The following is a 23,044-nucleotide window of genomic DNA, read 5'->3' on the forward strand; positions in this document are numbered from 1 at the left end:
TAACAGCTACAGTTATGCAATGCCAAGGATGAATGGCAAGGGGCTACCTGTCCTCCTCACCTTGCCTGTGAGCCCTCAGGGGCTGGCAGAATGGTTCTTAAGTGATCTAAAGTCATCAGTCAGAGCCCTGGCTCTGCCAACGTGGTTACCGTGCTTGCCCTGTGGTGGATTTAGTTGCTTGTGTTCCTAAGTTGGAAGTAGAAGGCTCTATCTTGGCAGCTGGCAGCATAGTTCAGAGTAGGTATGAAGATGACACCCTAAAGCTTCTGGCCCCTCCAAAGCTAGCCAAAGTCACCCTCTCCAAGTTCTTAGTTTCTACACTGTCAACAGTGGTCTGGTGTCACGGACAGCTCCATGGAGCACCCATATCTACCATCTTGGGTATGGAACCTGTCCCAAGAGCCCTCAGTTTAAGCAAGAAGGCCTTGAGTAGTGGCGCTGAGTCCCGAGGCTCACTGGGAAGGGAGGTGAGAGAGCCAGCTGGAAGAGGACAGGAAGAGGGGGTCTAGAGCTGCAGGAGAAGGAGGGGCCTGGCTCAGATCTCCCAGGTGTTCTCAGCATGGAGCTGGTGCAGCGAGGAGGGAGGGGGCAGACACACTTCATGCAGCAGGCTGAGAGCATAACCTACCGTGGTTGACACTCCTCAGGGGTCACTGATAGTGATTCTGAAAGACAGCACGAAATCAACTGGGCAGTTCACAAACACACAGGTGGGCCAGACTGGGGGTTAGGGGACATACACACGCACACGCCTGGGCGTGCACACACATGCTGTGAGGCCTTAAGGCCCTGCATGCACACGCTAACACACATGCCCACAAACACGCATACTTCTCCCCTCCCACCTCCCAGTGCCCAGCACGATTGCTGGCCAGTACGTCGTGCAGCACGGATCTGAGACATGCAGCCACTCAGCACACGAAAGCACACGCATGAGCTGTCACAACACAGAAGCTTGCCTGCACACAGAAGGCCTTTGCACCAGCTCCCTGCACACTCAGGCCTGGTGTGCTGACAGGGTTACCATAGGGCTCCGTAAGGGATAGGGCTTGCACTCTAGGATACAGCTGCCATTTCTCCAGCCAAGAACCTTCCAGGGCTCCCTACATCACTGAGTCTCCAACCTACCCCACCCTAACATTTACCATTAATAAAGCAGCCCTCTGTCCCTGTCACTCTGACACTTCCCTGGGAAAATGTCAGGGCACTCTTATTTAGAAAGAAACTAAAGCCCTGGGAGGGAACATGACTTGCCTAAGGGAAGTGAAGCAGCATTTCTGGACTCCCAATCCCATGACATGCTGCCTGTCTCTACTGTTCCAGACAATGGAGCCCCACAGAGTAGGCCCATCCCTGCCTCATCTGGTGTATGGGGGGCTAGGCCCCTAGCTCTGTCCTTTAGCCACCTAGATTCCCACATAGATGCTATTGGTCTGTCAGACCATGTGTTCTTTCTCAGAGACCAGCCACAGTCAGTAGAAACAGGGCACACTGAGTTGGTTATTAGAGTGAACTTCCTGGAAAGCCAGTCATGGATAAAGAAGGCCAAGCCAAGGGATGAAGTCTATTCCTTTTTTCCTGGAGGTCTCTAGCAGCAGGGTAGCCTTTGATCCCTGGCCCTACCCCACACCCATCATCTGGTTTCAGACCACCAGACTGTCCACCATTCCCAGATCCCTTCCCCAGCTGCTTTCTATCCAAGTCCACCCCTGGGTGCCACTTTCACATTCACACCCGTGTGCACGCCCACATACACATCATCACACCTTGCTGGTCACACAATCACAGCCTGGCCTGATGATACTGTGGGCCAGAGGCTGACCAGCACTCTGGGACAGCTCAAAAGAGTCAGGGCTGGGAAGTGGGGCATCAAGGTAGTTCTGGATGTAACTGAAGAAATCCACACGGTTCAAAGAGAGGATCTGGTGTCAGAGACTTAGACCTGAGGTAGGCTCACCAGTAGCTGGGCCGGGTGAGTGAAGGATGGAATGGAGGACGATGGAAGGAAAGGGTTTAAGAAATGCAAAGTGTGGGAGGCATGGAGAGAAAATGAAAAAAAGAGAAGCGCCATGCAAGTGCTGAAAAGAAGAGGGCAAGTGGTTTGAGCCCCAGAGACCCCTCCCCAGAAACGACCACCTCCGGGACTCAGCGCCCCCCTGCGGGGCAGGATCGCCTGCCCATGGCCGCAGGTCCCTTGGCCTTGCAATGCGACCTCAACGCCTAGGATGGAGGGTCGCTTCTACTAGGCCGAAGATCTAGAATACAACTCCACCTCCCTCGGGGTCACGCCCGCCTGGCGGCTTTTCACGTCACTTTAAGCCCCTACTCACCTGGGGACCCCAGGCGGGGCGCGGTTGGGGCGCGAGGGCACCTGGGGAGGGGGGCCAAAGGGGTCAGGGGAAGCCCCCGGCCTGGAGGGCACGGGGGGCGCCCCCCCCAGGGCGGATCCAGCAGGCGGAGGCCCAGGAGCAGGGCCCCGCGACCCGGGCCGGGCTGGGGGCACGGCGGGGGCTCGGCGCTGCGGCGTGGGGCTGGACGTGGGCGATCTACGGGCGACAAGAGTGGAAGAAGAGCGGAGCAGAGATGAGCGGCTCCGCCCCCAAAAGAGACCCCGCCCCCAGCCCAGGCTGTCCCCGCCCATGCAGCAAGCCCCGCCCACAGCGGCCTTGGACAGCGTGGGAGGCTAAGCCGGGTCCCCAGCGGCGCCACCCACCCTGCAGCCAGCGCTCACGGCAAGCCCCGCCCCGCGACAAGCCCCGCCCTCTTCTAAGCTCCACCCCTCGCTCCAGGTGGGAGCCCCCGAGACCCGGGCGCGCCACTGCCCGGTCCCGGCCCTCCTCCCGCGGGCCCCGGGCTGGGGGGCTTTGGGGCCGTGGGGGCCGGCCCTGGTACCTGCGTCCGGCCGGTACGCTCTGCACCTGCAGCCAGGAGTCGTCCACGGGCGGGGGCATGGGCGTGCTGACGGTGGTCGTGTTGATGTCGCCGATAATGCTGAGCGCCTCCTTCAGTGCGTGGTACATGCGCAGCATCTCGTCGCGCCGCTGAGCCTGCTCGGCCGATTCTTCCATCAGTGTGTTCTGGTCCCCGCAAGAGTACAGGTTGGCCAGCAACTCAGAGAAGATAAACTCCTTGGTCTGTGCACAGAGAGGGAAGGAAGGCTAGAACCTGATGATCGCGCCACCTTGTTACTGGCCAGACCTGCTAGAACTGGGAACTGGAAACTGGGGTTTGGTATTTCAGATGCCTATTTCTGCTTGGTGCCTAAATCCGCAGGTCTCTTCAAATCCCATCTTAATGTCCTTTTCACAGATGAGACTACACAGCGGGATAGGGAAGTCACCTGCCCTAGGTGTCAGATCCGAGAGGAGACTCAGAACCTAGCCTGTCACTAGGACAACTGCCTACTAAGTTTATGAGCCTTTCTTCAGACCAAAAATAAGGAAGAAGATAGTTTAACGTGCCGAAAGAAAATAACAAATATATAACTATAATGTATTCTTGTATTGAGTTAAAGGTGTCCATGTGTGTAGTGGAAGTTTAATGCACACTTCAAGTCCCCAGGCATTCTTAACCCATCCAGTCTGAGACAATCTTGTGAGCTGCTGGCGTCTTTGCAGCTTACTCCAAGCTCACTGACTTCTTTTTCAAAATCCACTGAGCACACACCACGTGCCAGGCTTTGGGTTGTTTCACACGTCATAAGCATTCTGTCCTCAACTCTATTACCACCGGCCATATTTTACACATTGGGAAACATTCTCAGAGATTACATAGACGCAGAATCACATAGGGAATTTGTGGAAAAGCCAGCAGCATTTCAACCCAGTTCTGCTTTTCTGGGGCCTGCTTTTTCACAGCCCCAGTCTGTGGTGGTGCTGTGAGGTGTGTCTCAAGGCAACATCTGAGATTCTCAAAAAGCCAGCCCCTCCTGAAGAACATGCATGTTTGGGTCAACCTAGGTGTCTTATTTTTCAACCGTAAGTTTCCTGAAAGTCAAATTAAGATGAAGTGTTCCCACTGGATATGTAACATCTGGAGTGGGTTTGCAAAATTTAATGAGAAAATAGTAAGTGACATATCCTGTTAATTAATATTTTCTAGATAGAGGTCAGGTGTAGTAAAGGCTGTACCTGTTATGTCAGCACTCAAGAGGTAAAGCCAGGGAGAGATCAGCCACAAGTTTAAGCCCAGCCTGGGCTCCACAACAGAACAATATCTCAAAACATATCTCCATATCTCAAAACAATAATATTTTATATATCTTGGGCTTAAAATGAATACTATCAAAATTAAGGGTTTTGGAACCAGCACTCAGGAGGCAGAGGCAGGTGGATCTCTATGAGTTCTAGGCCAGCTAGAGCTATGTAGTGAGTCCCCATCTTGGAAAAATAAAATAAAATAAAATAAAAAAGTTAAGGGTTTGGAGAGTATGGGATGACTCAATGGGTAAAGGTGCTTGCCGGTAAGCCTAAGGATCTGAGTTCAGTCCTTCAGACCTACATGATAAAAGGAGAAAACAAACTTGCTCAAGTTGTCCAGGATCGGCATGCAACAAACACAAAGGCATGAGCTCCCCTGCCCTGTGCACACATAAATAATGTAATAAAAAGAAACAAGCCAGCTGGCTGCTTGGTCTTGCACAAACACACTGCACACCCCACAACTGTGTACATACATTGTTGATCATAAGGTGCATGATGGTCTTGGGCATGAGATCCCGCACAGTCTTGTTGACAATGGCCATGTATGAGTCTACCAGGTTCCGGATGGTCTCCACCTGGCGCTCCAACTGAGGGTCCATAGAGTGCATGAAGCTGTCAGAGCCGTTCTCCTCGGTCTCACTGGCCTGCCATTGGAAACACAAGGCATAGGTGTGGCAGGGCTCGTGCAATCAGACTCCAGGGGTCACTAAGACCTCAGCCCTCGCAAGGATTTCAGCTACACAGAGGTGCCAAGGGCAACTTGGGGCTCCAGGCTCGCCTCTGTGCCTCACAGAACCCTGCCTCCCCACATTCAGCCTTGACTTGACTCTAACCCTAGTGGCTAGAATTTGTCACAATTTCTCAATCCATACATTAGAAAAGAGCATCTCCAAGCTCCCTCACTTGGCCATTGTAGGTGCCAGACTAGAAGAGCCTGTACACTTACTTTCTCCTTGTCCTGAAGGTCCACGTCAGAGCCACAGAAGCCACCGCCACCACCAAGGAGCACATGTGAAGAAGACAGAGGGAGGGGAAGGGGGGAGGGAGGGAGAGGAGGAGAGGGAAAGGGAGAGGGCGATTTGTGTGAATTTAGCACAGTGTACTCTAACCCTGGTCCATGTACACACTGCCACAGTGACGGGGGAGATAGGAGAGGCAACCCTGAAGTCACCAGTGTATGAAAGTACAGGAGATGGCCTCTGGCAGCGTGAGAAACCAGAGGGCTTTGTTCCAAAGTCATCTAGGTAACAAGGAATGCTTGCTCTTTGCAAGTCAAATACGGGGCGGAATCTCTCTGAGCCCAGTTCCCTGGGAACCCCCAGGGATAAGCAGTGGGCCTCTCCCCTCACTCCACCGCCACTCACCCCAACACGCTCAGGATACACGCCAGCCCTCAGGAAGGAAGCCTTCCAACTGTCCACCTCCTCCTGTGTCTCACAGGCCAGTTCCAGCTGCCGGTAATCCTTGTAGACATTCCTGCAGGATTGGGTATGAGGGAGGAGAGATGAGGGAGAGCCCCACCCTGCTCAGGGGATAAGGACACGTGAGCTTTAGGGTCCTCATGCCTAATATCCATCACTCAAGCCTCACTGTTCCCATTTGGGAGGTAGGTCGGTAATGATTCCTGTCCGGCCACTGAGATGCTTCAGGGAAACAAGTAGCTCAGAGCGTAAAACGGGACAGAAGCCAGACATGGGCACACACTAAACCCTGTATTTGAGAGGCCAAGGAGATGCTCCGAGTTTGAGGCCAGTCTGGACTACATAAATGAGACCCTGTCTCAAAAGGAAAGAGGAAAGGAGACAGGCAGTCCAGCCCTGGCGTGGGTCTCAGGACCTTTCAGCAGATGGTAGCTGTTCGTGATTCGTATCTCAGTACGAAAGCGCTCACACACATAAGACCCAGCCTGGAGCCGGGCAGTGGTGGCGCACGCCTTTAAACCCAGCACTTGGGAGGCAGGCAGGTGGATCTCTCTGAGTTTGAGGCCAGCCTGGTCCCAAGTGAGTTCCAGGACAGCCAAGGTTACACAGAGAAACCTTGTCTTGGAAAAGAAGAAAAGAAAAAAAGGTGGGGGAAAAAAGAGCCAGCCTGAGTCGGAAGTGAGCTTAGTCCCGAAGTCCTCCCTGAAGAGGCAGTCTTTCTGCTTTTTGTTTCTAGCATCTGGCAGAGTATTCTGTGCTGGGCAGACACTAGGTAAGTGACTGTGAGAAAGAAGGAGGAATGGGAGGAGGGAGGGGAGGAGGGAGGTGAGGAGGGAGGGGAGGAGGGGGAGGAGGGAGAGGGAAGGAGGATGCTTAGACTGTACTCAGGAGAAACTTTGTAGCTTTGTAGTTGATGACAGGTCCCTGGATTTGTATACCCATTTTCTACACAGCAGCCAATAGTTTGGGCCTTTCAGAGTCTGGGGTCTCAGCAGCTCAGCAAGGGGCAGGTAGGCACCTCTGCTCTGTGTTGAAGAGGGCAAAAATATGCTTGCTTGACATGAAGCCCTTCTCCACATCACGCAGCTTCAGATTGTCCACAGACAGCATGTACTTCTTTTCTTTCTCCTGTTGAGAAGGGTAGGAGAGAGGGGTCAGTCTGACAAGCCTCCCTCGCTCAGAGTGATCCATGCTGGTGAGCACCCAAAGTCACCCTGGGCTGTAGCCCTTCCCGCCGCACATGTGGTGTGCTATACACCCTGCCATGGAGTCCTAGCCCCATCTGGAAATCACCAGCCTCCAGAACCCCATGGCTTTCAAGCCAACCCTGAGCAGCCCTGTATGTATGTCACAGTATAAGGGACTGGTAAAGGCAGTGGGGCTGACAGGGTCTCCCTCATCCCACCTTAAGCAAGTCCTGGAGACCAGCCAGGCAGGGCCTCAGGCAGGGATGGCTCACATGAGGCTCTCTTGCCTCCAGCCTGGCTGCCTCTGACTTCATTTCCTGACTACAGAGATGGGGGTGGGGGGGGTACACTAGCCTTGGAGGCTTCAAAGGGCTGGCTCAGCCCACTCCCCGTCTCCCCCTTCCAGCCACCCATGTGTTACCAATCAGACACACAGCACAAGCCTGGAGAGTGTATGTGTGTAAACACATGTGTGTGGTTATGTGGCCAAGAATTGCAAGGCCAAGCGAGTCTGTCACTATTGTGTGTACTTTTGTTTATTGGACATAGGTGCATGTGTGCACAGGACTATATGACAGTATGATCGCGCTTGTCACTGTGGATGCACGTGGCAGCTGTGACTAGAACATAATAAGACTTCAGGGCCATATGTTTGCAGATGGTTTGTGAAGCAAGCTAGACACGTCAGTGTTGTTTTGTGGATGAAGTTGTGTAAATCTGTAGACAGATATGTCTGTGTCTGTAGCCTGGGAGGGGACACCCCAGATGGGCACCAGGAAGAAGTTTCTGCTGCCTGTATCATGTACAGTATTGGGTTCCACCCAATACTGTAAGACCTATGCAAGAGCGAAGGCCTGTGTGGGGGTCCATAAGCCTTGCCTTGGATCTCAGGTGGGGGTTGGGTTTAGGAGGACCTCGCTTTCCCACCCTGGCGTCATCTCCACCCTTCTGCCCCCAACACCCGCCTGGCCTGTGCAGCCACATAAAGCCCTCTTTATGCCAGGCGGGTGGCCGGGAGCCCCAGAGGGCGGCTGGGGGAGGAGAGGAGGAAGTTGCACACACGGCCAGGGAACATCTGGAACCCATCTAGGGAGGCCCGCCACAGCCGCCTAGTGCTCAGGGTTGGACACTAAGTAGGCGTGGCCTCCTCCCCCAGCCCTCCCTTCCTGCCGGCCCCCTCCCCAGGCCCCTCCTTCCCAGCCCAGCTCCCGCTCACCCCTGCCACGTCAAAGGAGGCAGAAGGGGAGTCGGGAGCGGAGAGGGACCACGGCTGGCTGGCTGGGGCTGGGGGACATAGGAGCTGGGGCTGGGTGCATCGTATCTCCAGGGGATGGGACCAAAGCTCCCATCGGATGGACAGACGCTGCTGCCTGGATGAACCAGAGGATACCTCCACTCCGTCTACCCAGTGTTTAGACTACCTGTTCAGGACTCCCAAATTGTACAGTAGTCTGCACATTGGTTAGGCTGGGCTGGGTTAGACCCTCGGCACCGTCGCTGGAGAGCCGCACCAACCCCGCTGTCTTCTAGAACCAGAGCCTGGACCTGGGGCAGGGAGCTGTGGGGAACAGGGTGGACTGGGAGGAGGTGCAGAGCTTTGGGACTGCCATCGTGCTGCGGGACATATAGGAGCTTGTGGCGATGGGGGAGGGCATCGGAGGAAGATGAGGAAGAGGGTGGGGTAGGGGAGGTCGTCGGAATCGGTGATGTGGGTGACTGCCTGTCTGTCAAGGGGTTTCCCTAACCTAAAGACTAGAGGGCAAATGGCTGGGCTGAGGGGACCAGACCCCTGCCCAAGCCCAAACTCCAGGTATCCTAGTGCAAAACTGAACTCCCGTCCTGACCACGCACTTTAATGCTCACACTAGCAGAGCTCTCTCAGAGGCATACATTTGTGCACTCCAGCTTTAAAATGCACATCCATGCCCAGGCACACACACGCGCGCGCGCGGGCGCACACACGCACACGCACACACACACACACACACACACAAATTCACGCTCAAGTGCATGCATCCACACTCAGACACACAACCTCACAATGGGATGCTCCCTTCCCCCACCCTCACATCCCAGACACACACACACACATATTCTCAAATATCCCTTGTTCACATTCTCCCTCCTCCAGACCACCCCTACCTCATACTGACACACAGTACAGTGAAATCAGATGCGAGCACATAAACTCATGCCTAGGTATTTGTACCCCAACACACTCACAACACACACACACACAGAGGCAACATCCATAAGCCATACACAAAGACACACAATGAGGCCCCACCTCTCTATATCCGGTACTCAGCTAGTTTCCACAAACAACTAAACACAAAACTAAGAAAAAAGACATACCCGGATATACACACACACACACACACACACACACACACACACACACACGTGCGCGCGCGCGCGCTCCTTTCAATTTAGCTCACACGGGTAGCCAGCTATGGGACCACCATCCCCCAACTCTGTATAAGGATCTTAGATATGGGAACACAAGACCCACGGGGGCTGTCTAGGGGGGCTGCCAAGATGACAGGGTATAGAAGGTCACCTCTCAGTCTCACACCACCTCACACTCCAGCCCTTCCAGGGGCCCCTGGGCTTGAGGAGAGGCCAGGATTGGGGTAATGAGGTCCAGATGGCTTGGCGCCCCCCCCCAGTGACGACAGAGGACCCCGCCCAAGGTGGGGAGGTGGAGCCCCTTCCCAGGGCAGACTTGGAGGAGACAGTGATCACGGAGGGGCCATGATGGTCCAAATCACAGACTTTCCTCCCCCACTCTAAAATGCTTCTGCCCCATTGAGAGCACCCTGTCTTATGGTAGTCCCCTCAGGAAGAAGAGGCTCCCTTCCCCCCACTCCTTGGCCAGCTGGAATTCATTACCACAACACCCCCTGTCTGCCCCCCCCATTCTCACTGGTCACCTCTGGAATCCAGATGTGAAAGCCAAACAGACTCGTTCTTAAAGGAGACCAGTAACTGGAGGAGACTGGTGGGGGGCTACTAGGTGCCTTAGCAGGCAGGGGGCTACTCTGGGGGCTGGCTCTTCAGGCCATCATCACTACTGGTTCCTTGGCCTGGAAGTCTCCTGAACAGCTTGCCTTGGTTGGCAGGGGCTGAGGGTACTGGGGTGCAGGGGTTAACTGAGTGTCTGGCAGCTGGACATGTGTGTGTCATGGTCCTGTAGGGGCCACAGAGAAGGAGACACGCCTCAGAGTGAGAAAACAGGAAGGCCACTGGGCTGCTGGGTCAGGGAGCAGTACCCAGCAGCCCTGCCTACCCACTGCAGGGTGCTTCCAGACCTGCCGTCTTCTCCTTCCAGCCTGGATAAGAGGGCACCTCTCTGAGTATGCATCCTCCTCTGCACACTTGTACAAGTCTTTTCAGACCCTGGGGTGTGGCCCAGTCCACTTGTCCCTTGACAGTCGGTAATCCTTGACTTACCTCATCGTCCTTGTACCAGGACAGATTCTCAGCAGTCAGCACAAACCAGTACTCCTTGGAGCCTCCCTTCATGATGCCGATGTTGTTGATGGTCAGCCACCCCTTTCGAATGACCTGGAGCGGGGAGGGGGGAGGAGGCTTGTGGGCATGGGCCAGGCTTCCCCATGGAGGAGAAGATGAGTGAGGAGGCCTTCAAAAGCCCCTTCTTCCAATTCTCTGAGGCCTGGCTAGTCAGAGAGGGTGGGGGCCAGACCTACCCTGATTTGAGCCACAAGTGAAGAGAGTGGAAGACGGGAAAGCAAAGGTCAGCCCGAGATAGAGAGCCTTTTAACTGCCAGAGATGTGTGAGCCAGGGATTGGCCATTTAGTAGGGGGTGAGTTCCCCGTCACTAACAGTATGCAAGCAGAGTTTGGCAGATGTTTGGGTAGGGCAACTCCAAGCATCATTTGAGGGTGTCCTGTGACACGTTTCTAACCTTAGGAACCTGTACTTGCTACAGTTGCACCTCTCCCCTTTTTGCCTGGCATCCATATAGACTTACATGGTGAGTGGCCCTCCCTGCCCCCCATGCCAGTCAGAAGCACAGTAACAATTCTGAGAAGTCTTTTATGTTTGTTTCTGTAACTGAGACTGCAATTTTAATTCTCTCTCTCTCTCTCTCTCTCTCTCTCTCTCTCTCTCCCTCCCTCCCTCCCTCCCTTCTCAGAAAGAACGATATTACCCACACATACAGCCTTTCCTGCTAATGCACGCATCTCCCTGTGCCCCCACCACTTTGCAGAGTGCTGGTCAGTCAGTAAGTGATGGAGGAATGCTTGTGGCGACATAAATAAATGAACACTGAGCTGTGACAGTTCTAAGAGCCTTTGGGGCAGAAGGAAGAAGCAAAGTCTCCCATTTTCCAGGCCTGAACTTCCTACCACAAGTCCAGAATAACAAGCAAGGGTCAATTTCCACTTGGTTACTGCCCACCCACCCCTGCCGCTGATTCTGACTGAAGAAGGACTGCATCTTGCTCCCCCCCCCCCCCCGGCCCTGACCCCACTGGATGCTTCTCTGAAGGCCTAGGTTCACAACTTTCTTCTAGCCCTTCCTGACTCCCTCAGGCTTCTGAGAACCTCACTGGGAAATCAAATCACACAACCTATCAGCACCCAGCAGAGAGACCACTACTTTGGTCAATTAACAAATTAACAGGGCAGCTGGAACCAGACACCCTGCCAACCCTCTCCCAGCCTGCTGGTGGGATCTCTTCAGTGTCTGCCTTTGGAATGGAGTCCATTGCTGTTCCAGGATCTGGCCACACACCGACACTCTGCCTCCTGGTTGACTTACAGCCTTCTCCTCTTAGCCACTCTCAACCCTGTGCTTTCTCTCACGTGCTCACCTGGCTCACCGTCTGAAGTACCTCAACTAGATACTCTCACCCTACCCAGGACTCTCAGATGCCCTATTGGGGCCCTATCTATAGGTATTGGGTCTCCAAGGGGCAGGGGCAGGCTCTGAACTTCCTGACATACAATTTCTCTTGAGCTTCCTTCTCTGAGAACCTACTGTGCGCTGGGACCCAGAATCTGGGGTGGGAGGTGACCAAGGCCCAAGGCTGAATGGGAAACATATTAAACCAGTCATGGCCTCTGGAAACTACTTGGGAAACACTGAAGACTCCAGGCCTTGTGTGTATAACTGGATAGAGCAAGGACTGCTGAAAAGTGCTGTTTCCACAGCCATTTGAAGCATGGAGCAGGGAGCGAGGGGAGGAGGGACCAGGCTCCTGATTGCTCATGAAGTCTTAACTCTCCTTTGGAGGTCACTGTCTGCTTCTTAAGAACATGCCTGTCTCATAGCCATCCCAAAAAGTCACCAAACATTCCCTCAACAGACTTTTAAAGAGCACCTACCTAGCCCTGGTCCCATCCATCCCCATGTAGGGTAGCTCTGCCTGCAGCAGGTGCTTGGCTTGTGTACACTTATAGATGAGTTATGGGACTGTGTGCATGTCCGGGCCTTTCTCTGTCCTGTGAGCAGGTGTGGAAATCATGTGCTGGTATGTGCAAAGTGCTCAGACAAAGGGTAACCTCTGCCCCACTCAGATCCCCATGACCAGTGAGACTCCACCTCCCCAGCACTGCACAAGCCAAGACCCCCACACCCCAGTCCTGGTACTCACCAGAATCTCATCCTGCAAAGAGGTAACCATAGCAACCAGGAGAAGTAACCATAGCAACCAGGAGAAGCATCGGGGAGAGAGGAAAGAGGATTACTGAGGCAGAGTGGGAAGCTTGTGGCTGGCAGAGGGCAGGCTCTCTGGCCCCCGGAGGACCCTTCCCATTGGGAGAGGGGGTTCTTAGAGCTCCAAATCCATCCGGCATCCTCCATTCCTCGGGCTGGGACACTGGGGCCCACTCACCTGGTTCCCTGAAGTCTTCTTCTTGTTCATCTGGTTGCTTCTCTGCTGAGCACTAATGGGAGAGAGGGGAGAAGTCTCAAAACTTCTCTCAAGAGGCCCAACTCCACTGCTCACAGCTCATAGGGCACAGGACTTAGAAGGTTTTTTTGTTTGTTTGTTTGTTTGTTTGTTTTTTCTTTTTTAAAGATTTATTTATTTATTGTATATGAGCACACTTGATGTTTTCAGACACACCAGATGAAGGCACTGGATCCCATTATAGATGGTTGTGAGCCACCATGTGGTTGCTGGGAATTGAGCTCAGGACCTCTGGAAAAGCAGTCAGTGCTCTTAACCTCTGAGCCACCTCTCCAGTCCCAGAACTTAGAGGGTTAAGTGGGCAGCACTGGGATCTGCATACACACATGTTGCACATATTCGTGCATATGTGCATGCACACACACAAAGGGTCACCCGTGGGAGCACTCACTTGGCAAAGCCTATGAAGTCTTCATGGTTGGTGTTCATGTAAGCCAGTTCAATGTCGATGAGAAGCATGACCTTCGAGGGTCCATGAGTTGGTGAGCAAATAGAAAAGATGACAGAGTTTAAGAATGAAGACCAGCTAGGAGAGAGATACTTTCAGTATATTTAGAAAGTTAGGATCCATAATAAATAAAACGTCCCTACAGTCAATAACTGAAAGACAAAAGAAAACAGGTCAAAACGGTCGACAAACATGAGTAGGTATTTCACAGAAGACATGCAAACAGCCACCAAGAGAGTGCAGAGCTGAAGTAATTATTATATATAATTAATATACACTAATAAAAACAGTTTTAAAATATGCAAAAATTGTCCACCCTTGTTCATAAAGAGCTCTTAGTCAACACAGTGATATCCTTCCTTTTTTCCCCCTAGAGACAGGGTTTCTTTGTGTAGCCCTGGCTGTCCTGGAACTCCTTGTGTAGACCAGGCTGGACTCTCAAGTGCTGTGATTAAAGGCGTGTGCCGTCACAACTCAGCAAATAAGATCTTTCTTAACCCTAACGAATAATAAGTGTTAGTCAGGGTTAGGACAGCGTGTGCGTAGAAGACGAAACTGTGTCACTTATATGAATTATTATTTAGGTTGTGCATATGGATGTTTTGTCTGCATATCTGTATGTGCACCACATACATACAGTGCCCACAAAGGCCAGAAGAGGGTGTCTGATCACCTAAAACTGGAGTTACAGGTGGTTGTAAGCAGCCATGTGGGTGCTGGGAACTGAACCCTGGTTTGCTCTAAGAGCATCCAGGGCTCTTAACCTCAACCTCTGAGCCATCACCCCAGCCCCAATGCTATAAGTCTTCTCTTCCTTCCTCCCTCTCCCTCTCCCTCTCCCTCTCCCTCTCCTCCTTCCTCTCTCCCTCTCTCCCTCTCTCCCTCTCTCCCTCTCTCCCTCTCTCCCTCCCTCCCTCCCTTCCTCCCTCTCTCCCTCCCTCTCCCCCTCTCTCCCTCTCTCCCTCCCTCTCCCCCTCTCTCCCTCTCTCCCCTCCCTCCCCTCCCTCCCCTCCCTCCCCTCCCTCCCCCTTTCCTCTCCGTCCCCCTCTCCCCCCTCCCCCTCTCCCTCTCCCTCTCCCTCTCCCCCTTCCTCTCTCCCTCTCTCCCTCTCTCCCTCTCTCCCTCTCTCCCTCTCTCCCTCTCTCCCTCTCTCCCTCTCTCCCTCCCTCCCTCCCTCCCTCCCTCCCTCCCTCTCCCCCTCTCTCCCTCCCTCTCCCCTCTCTCCCTCTCTCCCTCCCTCTCCCCCTCTCTCCCTCTCTCCCCTCCCTCCCCTCCCTCCCCCTTTCCTCTCCGTCCCCCTCTCCCCCCTCCCCCTCTCCCTCTCCCTCTCCCTCTTCCCCTCCCTTCCCCGCCTTCTCTCTCTGAGATAAGATTCCTTTGGTCACTGCCCAGGCTAGTCTTGAACTCTGGGGTGTAAGCGTTCCTCTGACCTCAGTCTTCCCATTACCAAGGACAACAGGCTTATGTAAACATGCTTGGCTGTGGTATAATTTGTAATGGAAGAAATTTGGGAACAGGGCAATGACCGTTAGAAAGTGAAATAGATCAGGTGGCCCAACAATGAAAGACTCTATAGATGTTCAAAAGCATAGGAAAATTCTAGGCTGCGGTGGGGGAATCTACACACACTACAAATTTTGAAGTGTGAGATACTTGATATTTGAGTATTTTGTTTTAGTTTGTTTGGTTTGTTAGGTCTATGAGACAGGTCTTCTATAGCCCAAGTCTGGCTTCAAACTCTACTTAGCTGAGGATAGCTTTGAAAGCCTGATCTTTCTGCCTCCACCTCCAGAGAGCTAGGGTTCCAGGCAGGTGCCACCATGTCCTGCCTTGAGTCTTGATGAAAGTGACTGCTAGGTCCACCCCTAAGTCCTCTTCTTCCCTTCCTGTGAGCTGGGGCCTGTACTTCCTGAGGCTGACCTTCTGCCGAGGAAGCATTTCTGCCTCCGAAGGACTGGCAAACACAAATTACACTGGAGTGAGTCACTTGTTTAGCATGTCAGAGATATCCAATAGTTCAATAGTGTGACTGCTGTTGAGAGAAAGACACGATTCACCAGAAGAATATGGTTTCTGGAGGTAGAGCAGAAGGTGGAGGTGTGGCTCAGGTGACAGTCCTTGCCTAGCACACAGGAAGCCCTGGCTTCAATCTCTAACACCACATAAAGCAGGCATGGTGGCTCATTTCTATAATCTGAGCGTTCAGAGGGGAGGAGGCAGGGGAAGCAGGACTTCAAGTTTATCCTCTGCTACATGGTGAATTCAAAGTTGCCCAGGCTATGTGAGTCCTAACAGGCACGCATGAATGGACACATGCACACAACTTACAGCTGGGGGAAGGTTGGAGGGAGAGAAGAAGGAGGGGTGAGGGAGGTGGGATGCTGTGCATCATCCCACTGAAGTGATTTGTGGGTACACGTGGGTGAGAGCGGTGTGTATGCCACGTGTGCACATGGAGGTGAGGTAATAACATCGACTGTTGGGTTTGCCTTCTACCTTGTTTGAGACAAGGTCTCGCTATTTACCATTGCAATCACCAAGCTAGCTGGACCTTGGGCTTCCTGGGCTTCTCCCTCCCCCCCCCCCCCCTCTCTCAAGTTGTCAAGACAGAGTCCCACTATGTAGTCCTGGCTGTCCTGGGACTCGCTGTGTAGACCAATCTGGCCTCAAATTCAGAGAGACCCTCCTGACTCTGCCTCCCAAGTTCTCTCTCAAATTCTGGGATTAAAGGCGTGCACCATGATGCCCAGGTTTCTTCTGTCACTTGCCTTCCATCTTGCAGCAGGAGCCCTGGGATCCCAGGTGTGCACGGTCACACCTGGCTTCCCATGGGTGCTAAGGGTTCAAACTTGCAGTCTCACACTTGCATAGCAAATGTCTCACCGCTGGCCCTGCCTGGTTTCTTTTCTTTTATTCTTTTTTGGTGTTGTTTTGTTTTTTGTTTGTTTGTTTTGAATCGGGGTCTCTGTACATTGCCCAGGTTGGCCTCAAGCTTTTCATCCTCTTTGCCCCTCCCCCTCAGGAACCCGGGAGCACAGTTGTTCATAACGGCACCTGGCATAATAAGGACTTAAAAGCATAGACGAGAAGAACATAAGTGACCAGGAATACAGCATTGTGGAGAAGGAACACTGAGGACGGGGTGGGATGGGACAGCAGGAAGCTGGGGCACCAAGATGGGTTTAGAGAGGTGACAGACAATCAAAGAGGAGGCAAGTAGCACACGCCTTTAATCCCAGCACTCGGGAGGCAGAGGTGGGTGGATTTCTCTAAGTTTGAGGCTAGCCTGGTCTACAGAGTGAGTTATAGGCTACATAGTGAGACCCTGTTCTGAGCCTCAGGAGGTCTAATATTGGCCCCAATATCTCTGCTCTTCCAGTCCCAAAGACAACATCTGGTGTCTAAATTTGTGAATGAATGAATATTCCAGAAACAGACATGCAAAAGGATCAGCGGCGGTGAGGGCCTAAGGCCAGTCAGAGACATGGCAAACAGAGGACGGCCTCAGGGGATGACCGCACAGACTGTCAGAGACACGGCAAACAGAGGACAGCCTCAGGGGTGACTGCACAGACTGCCAGGAAGCCAAGGATGCCAGCCAGACAAAGAAAAATGAAGGGTCTAGAATCTGGGCGCAGGGGTGCATGTGGAGTACTCAGAGGATGAGGCTGGAGGGTCATGGGTTTGTGGCCAGCTTATGCTACATAGTGAGATTTCAGTTAGGGGGTGGAGGGCAGATGGGAAGGGAGGGAGGGATGAAGGAAGGGAGGGAGGGATGGAGGAAGGGAGGGAGAAAGGAGCAAAAAGAACAAGAAATGGAAGGAGAAAAGACACACACAGAGAGAGAGAGAGAAAGAGAGAGAGAGAGAGAGAGAGAGAGAGAGAGAGAGAGAGAGAGAATGAGAATGTAAAGGGTGTAATTAGCATGGAGGTTCTCAAATAACTAACTAAATGGGGTCGACCGGGATGCAGTTCAGTGGTAGCCTGTGTGCTCAGCAGGTGCAGGTGCTTGGCCCTGCATGCAGTTCCCAGGACAACTAGTAAAAACATGGTAGGTGACATCACCATGTGATCCACCAATTCCACTTCTGAGTGTAGACCCCAAAGAATTGCAAGCAGGGACCTGAGGAAGTATTTGGCCAGCCGTATTTATTACCAGGAGCATACACAACAGCCAGAGGATGGCAGAGAGGGGCTGCGGGAGATGGCTCGGTGATCAAGAGCACTGGCTGCTCTTCCAGAGGACCCTGGCTCAATTCCCAGCAACCACATGGAGGCTCACAAATACCTGTAACTCCAGACCCAGAGATCCAGTGCCATTTTCTGGCCTCCCAGGCACCAGGCACAAAAATGATACACAAACATCCGCACAGGCAAAACACCTATGCACGGAAGAAACTTAAGATGGAAAAGACTGTAATAGATAAACAAAGACACAGTATATAATCTACAGAATAGATACTGCAATATTTTGGATAAACCTTAAAGGCTAAGTGAAATAAACCAGGCACCAAAGGATTGAAATACTGTATGATTTCACTTACCACAGGAGCCTAGATAAATTCAAAAGAAAGGGGGCTGTCAGGGGCTGCAAGGGGACTGTTTATGACAAGCACAAAGTCAACATTGCAAGGCACGAAGCTTTCTGTGGGTGGTGGCGATGGTACCATGGTGTCGAGCAAACTCAGAACTGCTAAACTGTGCCCTTCGAAATGGCCACAAAAGGGGCAGGAGAGATGGCTCAGTGGTTAACAGCAAAATGGCCACAACGATCCACTTTGCGTGAACCAATCGTCCCATCAGGAAGCAGAGAGGATGAGAAAGTGATCTTGAAAAGAGGAAAGGAGACGGAGGCTGTGTGCTCACCTGCTCCTTGGTGCGCCCCTCACGTTCCCGGATGTGGGTGGTCACGATTCGCTCCATCTCCTCCCGCAGACGCGGGTATTGCTGGAGCTGGAGAAGGGCAGGAGAGAGAGAGCCAGGTACACACAGGGCCTGGGGCATTAGGCACCCAAACCCCACCTGAGTACAGGGACTTCGGAGCACAGGGTGGGTGGTACACATAGGAACACCAACCAGGCCAAGAAGAGAGCCCTGGGGCCCCAGGAAGCTGATGGCACCGAATCATGGCTGCTCCCACCTAAGTGTGCATTCTAAATGGCAATTCAAGGGTATTCCCGGTTCCGCTATCTTTACTATCCCACCTGGGCAATTTCAGTGGGCAAAAGGCAGTCTCCAGGGGGAGAAGTAGAGAAAGAGCCAGGCTGAGGGAGCTGCCATCTTGACATGGCCGTCCCGAAGACCAGCCAGGCAGACAGAAGCCTTTGAGGAGGCATCCTTCTCTCCCAAGGCATTCACTGACCCTTAGGGTTACCTCTTGCTTTCCTAAAGGCTCTGAATGACAGACAGGTGAGAAATTAGCAAAGAAGAGCCTCCAGAGACCTATCTGGGAGAAACTGGGGAAGGGGAGGCCCATGGTGCCAGTTGACCTCCTGAGTCAGGCTGGGGACAGGCAACACTCCTTGCCAGAGCTGGGGAAGAAGGAGTTACAGGGAATGACAGCTGTCACACTAGAGGACATGCAGAAGCTACAGGACACAGGCATGCAAGGACACAGGGACATGCAGAGATGGGGCGTCAGCAGCATGAGCAGTACCCCGCGGGGGGCCTGGCTGGCCCTGGGCCCACTTGGTATAATCCACCCCGTTCTGTCTCCCTTGGCACGCCTCTCTCTACCACCATCATCTCCAGCTACGCCTGCCCAGTTCCAAAACTTAGCAGACTTAGTAGTCCCTACAGCATTCTGTGTAGCCAAGGATGACCTTGAACTCCTAGGAACTCTGTTCTCAGCTCAGCCTGTTATCAGACTCTTACGTGCCGGCTCTTCTAGAAAGCCTGTCCGGCTTGAGGACTGAGAGCTGAGTCTGGGGCCTCCCTATGCTACCTCAGTCTCTCTCCTCTGGCTGAGTAGTAATTGTCCCCCAGGGCTGTGGCAGGGCTGGGCACCAGCAGTGCTCAAAGAGGGCATGTCGGAGGGATGAGGAGATGGATGGAAGATGCATGTCTTTGCCCTCCTTGCCCGGTGAACAGGCAGAGGCTCCTCAATCTTCTGGCTTGGAACCAGCTGTTAGATGGGGCTCCTCGGTGTGTTTTTGAAGGTGAAGCTCGCCCACTAGGACCACCCTTTCGAAACCCAGAGTCATTAACCCCCAACTTAGACAGGCTCCTGGTCCTGCTTTTCTTCCTGTCCTGGGTCAAGACTCTCAGAGCTTCCTGTGGGACGATGTCCAGGGATTCTGTGCCTGATTCTAAGAGCAATATGAGGGTCACGAGGGACTGTCGGGGTTGGGAGGAGGATGAAGAAGAGAGCGGAGCTCAGGGAAGGGCAGCATCCAGCCTTCGTGGCTGTAGTTGAGGCAGCCTAGCACAGTGACTTAGGAGGACCAGCCTGAGCCCCAGGGCTCAGAAAAACACTAGCTGGTGGGGTCTGCCGCTCTGTGAGGTTTTTTTTTTGTATGACGCCTCTGAGCCTGGACAGAAATTTGGGGCTGAGTCACAGTTACCCAGGCCTTTGGGGTGATCCAAGGCTCCCTCTCAGGGCAGGGATGGGGTGGAGCCGCAAGAGTGCTGCCAGCTCCCTGCTCTGAGCCTGCATCTACATTTCTCAAGTTTTCCACGTGTCCCATATGGACAGGGCTGCCTCAGCCCCCTCAGGAAATTCTGCTCTTTCCAGCCTCTTTTTCCATTCTGGCTGCCGCCTTGGAGCGCCTGCCTCCAGGACTTTTAACCAATTTTAAAATGGAACTTTTTTCTCTCTCCATCCTTGGCTGAGAGGAGTAGCCAGCCTGCATGCAGCCCACTGGCTTAGAGGTTAGGAATGGAACTTCAAGGCATAATTGAGTTCTGGGTTCACAGCCAGCCTTGCTAGGTAGCTTCAGAGCACTAACTCCTGGGTGCTTTCCTTCTTATCCTAAACCTAGAAAGCCACTCTCAGCTATGTGCAAAGAAGTAAAATAAAATAAAATAAAATAAAATAAAACTCATCCAATCCCAGCAGGGTGAGTAATGACACCCAACTCTTGACAGGAGTGGCTTAGAAAACAGGTATTCAGCAGTGGTGGCGCACGCCTTTAATCCCAGCACTTGGGAAGCAGAGGCAGGCGGATTTCTGAGTTCAAGGCCAGCCTGGTCTACAGAGTGAGTTCCAGGACAGCCAGGGCTACACAGAGAAGCCCTGTCTCCAAAACAAAACAAAACAAAAAAGAAAACAAACAAACAAAAACCCACTGGTATTAAAAACAAACAAACAAACAAACAAACAAACAAACATGAATGGATTTTGCCATATAAAGAAAACTAACCCCTGAAGTTAAATCATATGGTTCTCCCTTAAGATCTCTGTAAAGCAAGCTTCTGGCTCACAGGAACTATCTCACTAACCACAGAAGACTTCGGTGTGAAACGGGAACAGCCCTGTTCCTTTCTCTCATTCAAAACCGTGGTTAGCCTTGGGTAAATAGGACTTCCGATGTTAGGACTTGGTACTTATCAATTTTCTCCCCCAAATGCTACAGACATTATTTTCTGCAATATGTTTTCCATCAGACAGCATACGGCTCCCTTTAAATCATAGAGGGACATGTGGACAGAAGCACACGGGCCTGTCTTGCCTCTTTTCTTTTGAGACAGGATCTCACATTGCCCAGGCTGGCCTCTAACTATGTAGCAGAGGGTGACCTTGAACTCACGATTCTCCTGGGATTGCAGGCGTGAACAACCACACTCAACTGCCCTTTCAATAGTCCCAGTCGTCTTCCACTGTGACCTATTGATTGCCTTTCCATGGGCCTATAGAGCTTTTTTTTTTTTTTTTTTTTTTATGACGGCTTTCCCAAGGAATGCGGCTCAGCAAAGCATTCTGCAGCTTTGGGCCGTTGGTGCCTAGCAATCAGTCTTCTAGCAATCTATCCTAAGGAAGAAGAAAGGAGCGTAATGCATCCTCAAATGCAGAGAAATGCATTAGCTGCGTGTTGGTTTGGGCATGTGCACATGAACGTGTACGTATTCCCATGGAGGCCGGATATCAATGTCCCTTCTCCACCCTGTATCTGAGACGGAATCTCTAACTAACCCTGGAACCAAGATTTGGGGAGGCTGGTGAGCCAGCAGGCTCCAGGGCTCTGCCAGTCTGCCTTGCCAGTTCTGGGACCACACGTGTTACTGCAGCTGGCATTCTATGTGGGCACTGGGAATTGAACTCAGGTCCTCCTGCTTATGAGGCAACTTTACCAACTGAGCCATCTCCCCAACTCTTGTTTCTTCATGATGTGTTTTAAAATCAAATGTTCAATAACGGGCAAATAGACAAATCCATTTAATGGCCTTTGGTGACACCACTAAAAATTATTATATAGGGCTGGAGAGGTGACTCAGCGGTTAGGAGCACTGACTGCTCTTCCAGAGGTTCTGAGTTCAATTCCCAACAACCACATGGTGACTCACAACCATCTGTAATGGGATCTGATGCCCTCTTCTGGTGTGTATGTGTGACAGCAACAATGTACTCAAATAAATAAAACTTTTAAAAAATTATTATATAGGGCCAGGAGGTGGTGGCGCACACCTTTAATCTCAGAGAGGCAGAGGCAGGTAAATCTCTGAGTTCGAGGCCAGCCTGGTCTACAGAGTGAGTTCTAGGACAGACAGAGCTACACAGAGATGCCCTGTCTCAGAAAAACAAACAAACAAACAAACAAACAAACAAACAAACTGTTTCTTGAGGCTAGGTAATGATTCCACTGAGAGCGTGTGTAGAACAAGGACACAGTATAAAGGACCAATGTCCACACGGTTAAGACACACAAGCCCATCATGCTATAACAGGGAAGTTTTTTTTTTTTTTAAATAAGTAGTTTTATTAATATCGTGCGTGTGTGTGTGTGTGTGTGTGTGTGTGTGTGTGTGTATGGTGTGTGTATGGTGTGTGGGGGGGCACACACGCACAGTGACAGCTTTACTCACTGAACCATCTGGCCAGAAATACGGATGTTTTCAAGGAGGGTGTAGTGGCTCATGTCTTTCCTGCTACCTCTCAGTGGACTGAGACAGAAGGACTGCCATGAAGTCAGGTCAGCCTGGCCTACATAGTAGATTCTAGGCTAGCCTAGGCAAGAGAGTGAGTCTATGTCTCAAAAATAAACAAAACAAAGCAAAAAACAAAACAAACAAACAAAAAAACCAAACAAACAAACCAGAGGAAGAGGGAGGGGAAGGGGGAAGGGGAGAGAAGGACAGAAGATGGGAGGGGAAAGAAGAGAACAAAATGAAACACAAGTGCTGGACCATGCTCAGTGCCCTTATAGAGACCTGGAACCATTTCTGCTATGGACTGAGCCCAACAGACAGAGAGCCCGTGAACCAAGACACAGGGACTCCCCAGAGTAAGGCCCAGAGATATCGGGTGATGCTCACTAGAACCTTGAAGTTAAGGCAGACGTGTGCCCCACACATACACCTCAGCTCAACGGACATCATCAGATTCAGGGACAGTATGAGGATCCTGGCAAAGTTCCCGCTGCCAGTGGGTCCCCTTCTGCATGCTGAGAGCAAGTGCTATTTTGGACAGCCTGGCTAAAAGTCCTCAAAATGACCACAAGTGGACAGATAGAGAAAAAGACATGAAAAGGTCACTGCCACCCAAAAGAGGCTGCCCATGCCTGACTTAAACAGCAGAGTGCTGCCACTAAACAATCTAATACGCTTTAGGGCAAGTTGGTTTTGAGGTCCCGGGATTGGCTTTCCTGTCCCAAGAGGTCCTGACTGGACCTTCCTCCAGCTGAGTCGC

General features: G+C 52.2%; 1 protein-coding gene across 18 annotated transcripts in view; it reads right to left on the reverse strand.

The window, feature by feature from the left end:
• Positions 1–23,044, reverse strand: part of Dnm1 (dynamin 1) — a 43,399-nt gene that overhangs the window by 1,392 nt on the left and 18,963 nt on the right. For 6 of the 18 annotated variants that reach the window (XM_076928492.1, XM_076928490.1, XM_034494983.2 and 3 more), the window contains exons 11-21: positions 18,067–18,153; positions 13,144–13,214; positions 12,675–12,726; positions 12,435–12,446; positions 10,264–10,377; positions 6,642–6,751; positions 5,567–5,678; positions 5,149–5,160; positions 4,676–4,846; positions 2,893–3,134; positions 2,331–2,546 (exon numbers count right to left, since the gene is read on the reverse strand). In XM_076928492.1, the coding sequence (XP_076784607.1) occupies positions 2,331–2,546; positions 2,893–3,134; positions 4,676–4,846; positions 5,149–5,160; positions 5,567–5,678; positions 6,642–6,751; positions 10,264–10,377; positions 12,435–12,446; positions 12,675–12,726; positions 13,144–13,214; positions 18,067–18,153 (1,199 nt within the window). Of the gene's footprint in view, positions 1–628; positions 666–2,330; positions 2,547–2,892; positions 3,135–4,675; positions 4,847–5,148; positions 5,161–5,566; positions 5,679–6,641; positions 6,752–10,263; positions 10,378–12,434; positions 12,447–12,674; positions 12,727–13,143; positions 13,215–18,066; positions 18,154–23,044 lie in introns of all 18 variants that reach the window. The other 12 variants (XM_034494990.1, XM_034494987.1, XM_034494988.1 and 9 more) reach the window with 4 other exon arrangements.

The sequence above is a fragment of the Arvicanthis niloticus genome, chromosome 2 (genome assembly GCF_011762505.2).
Source record: "Arvicanthis niloticus isolate mArvNil1 chromosome 2, mArvNil1.pat.X, whole genome shotgun sequence".
NCBI lineage: Eukaryota > Metazoa > Chordata > Mammalia > Rodentia > Muridae > Arvicanthis > Arvicanthis niloticus.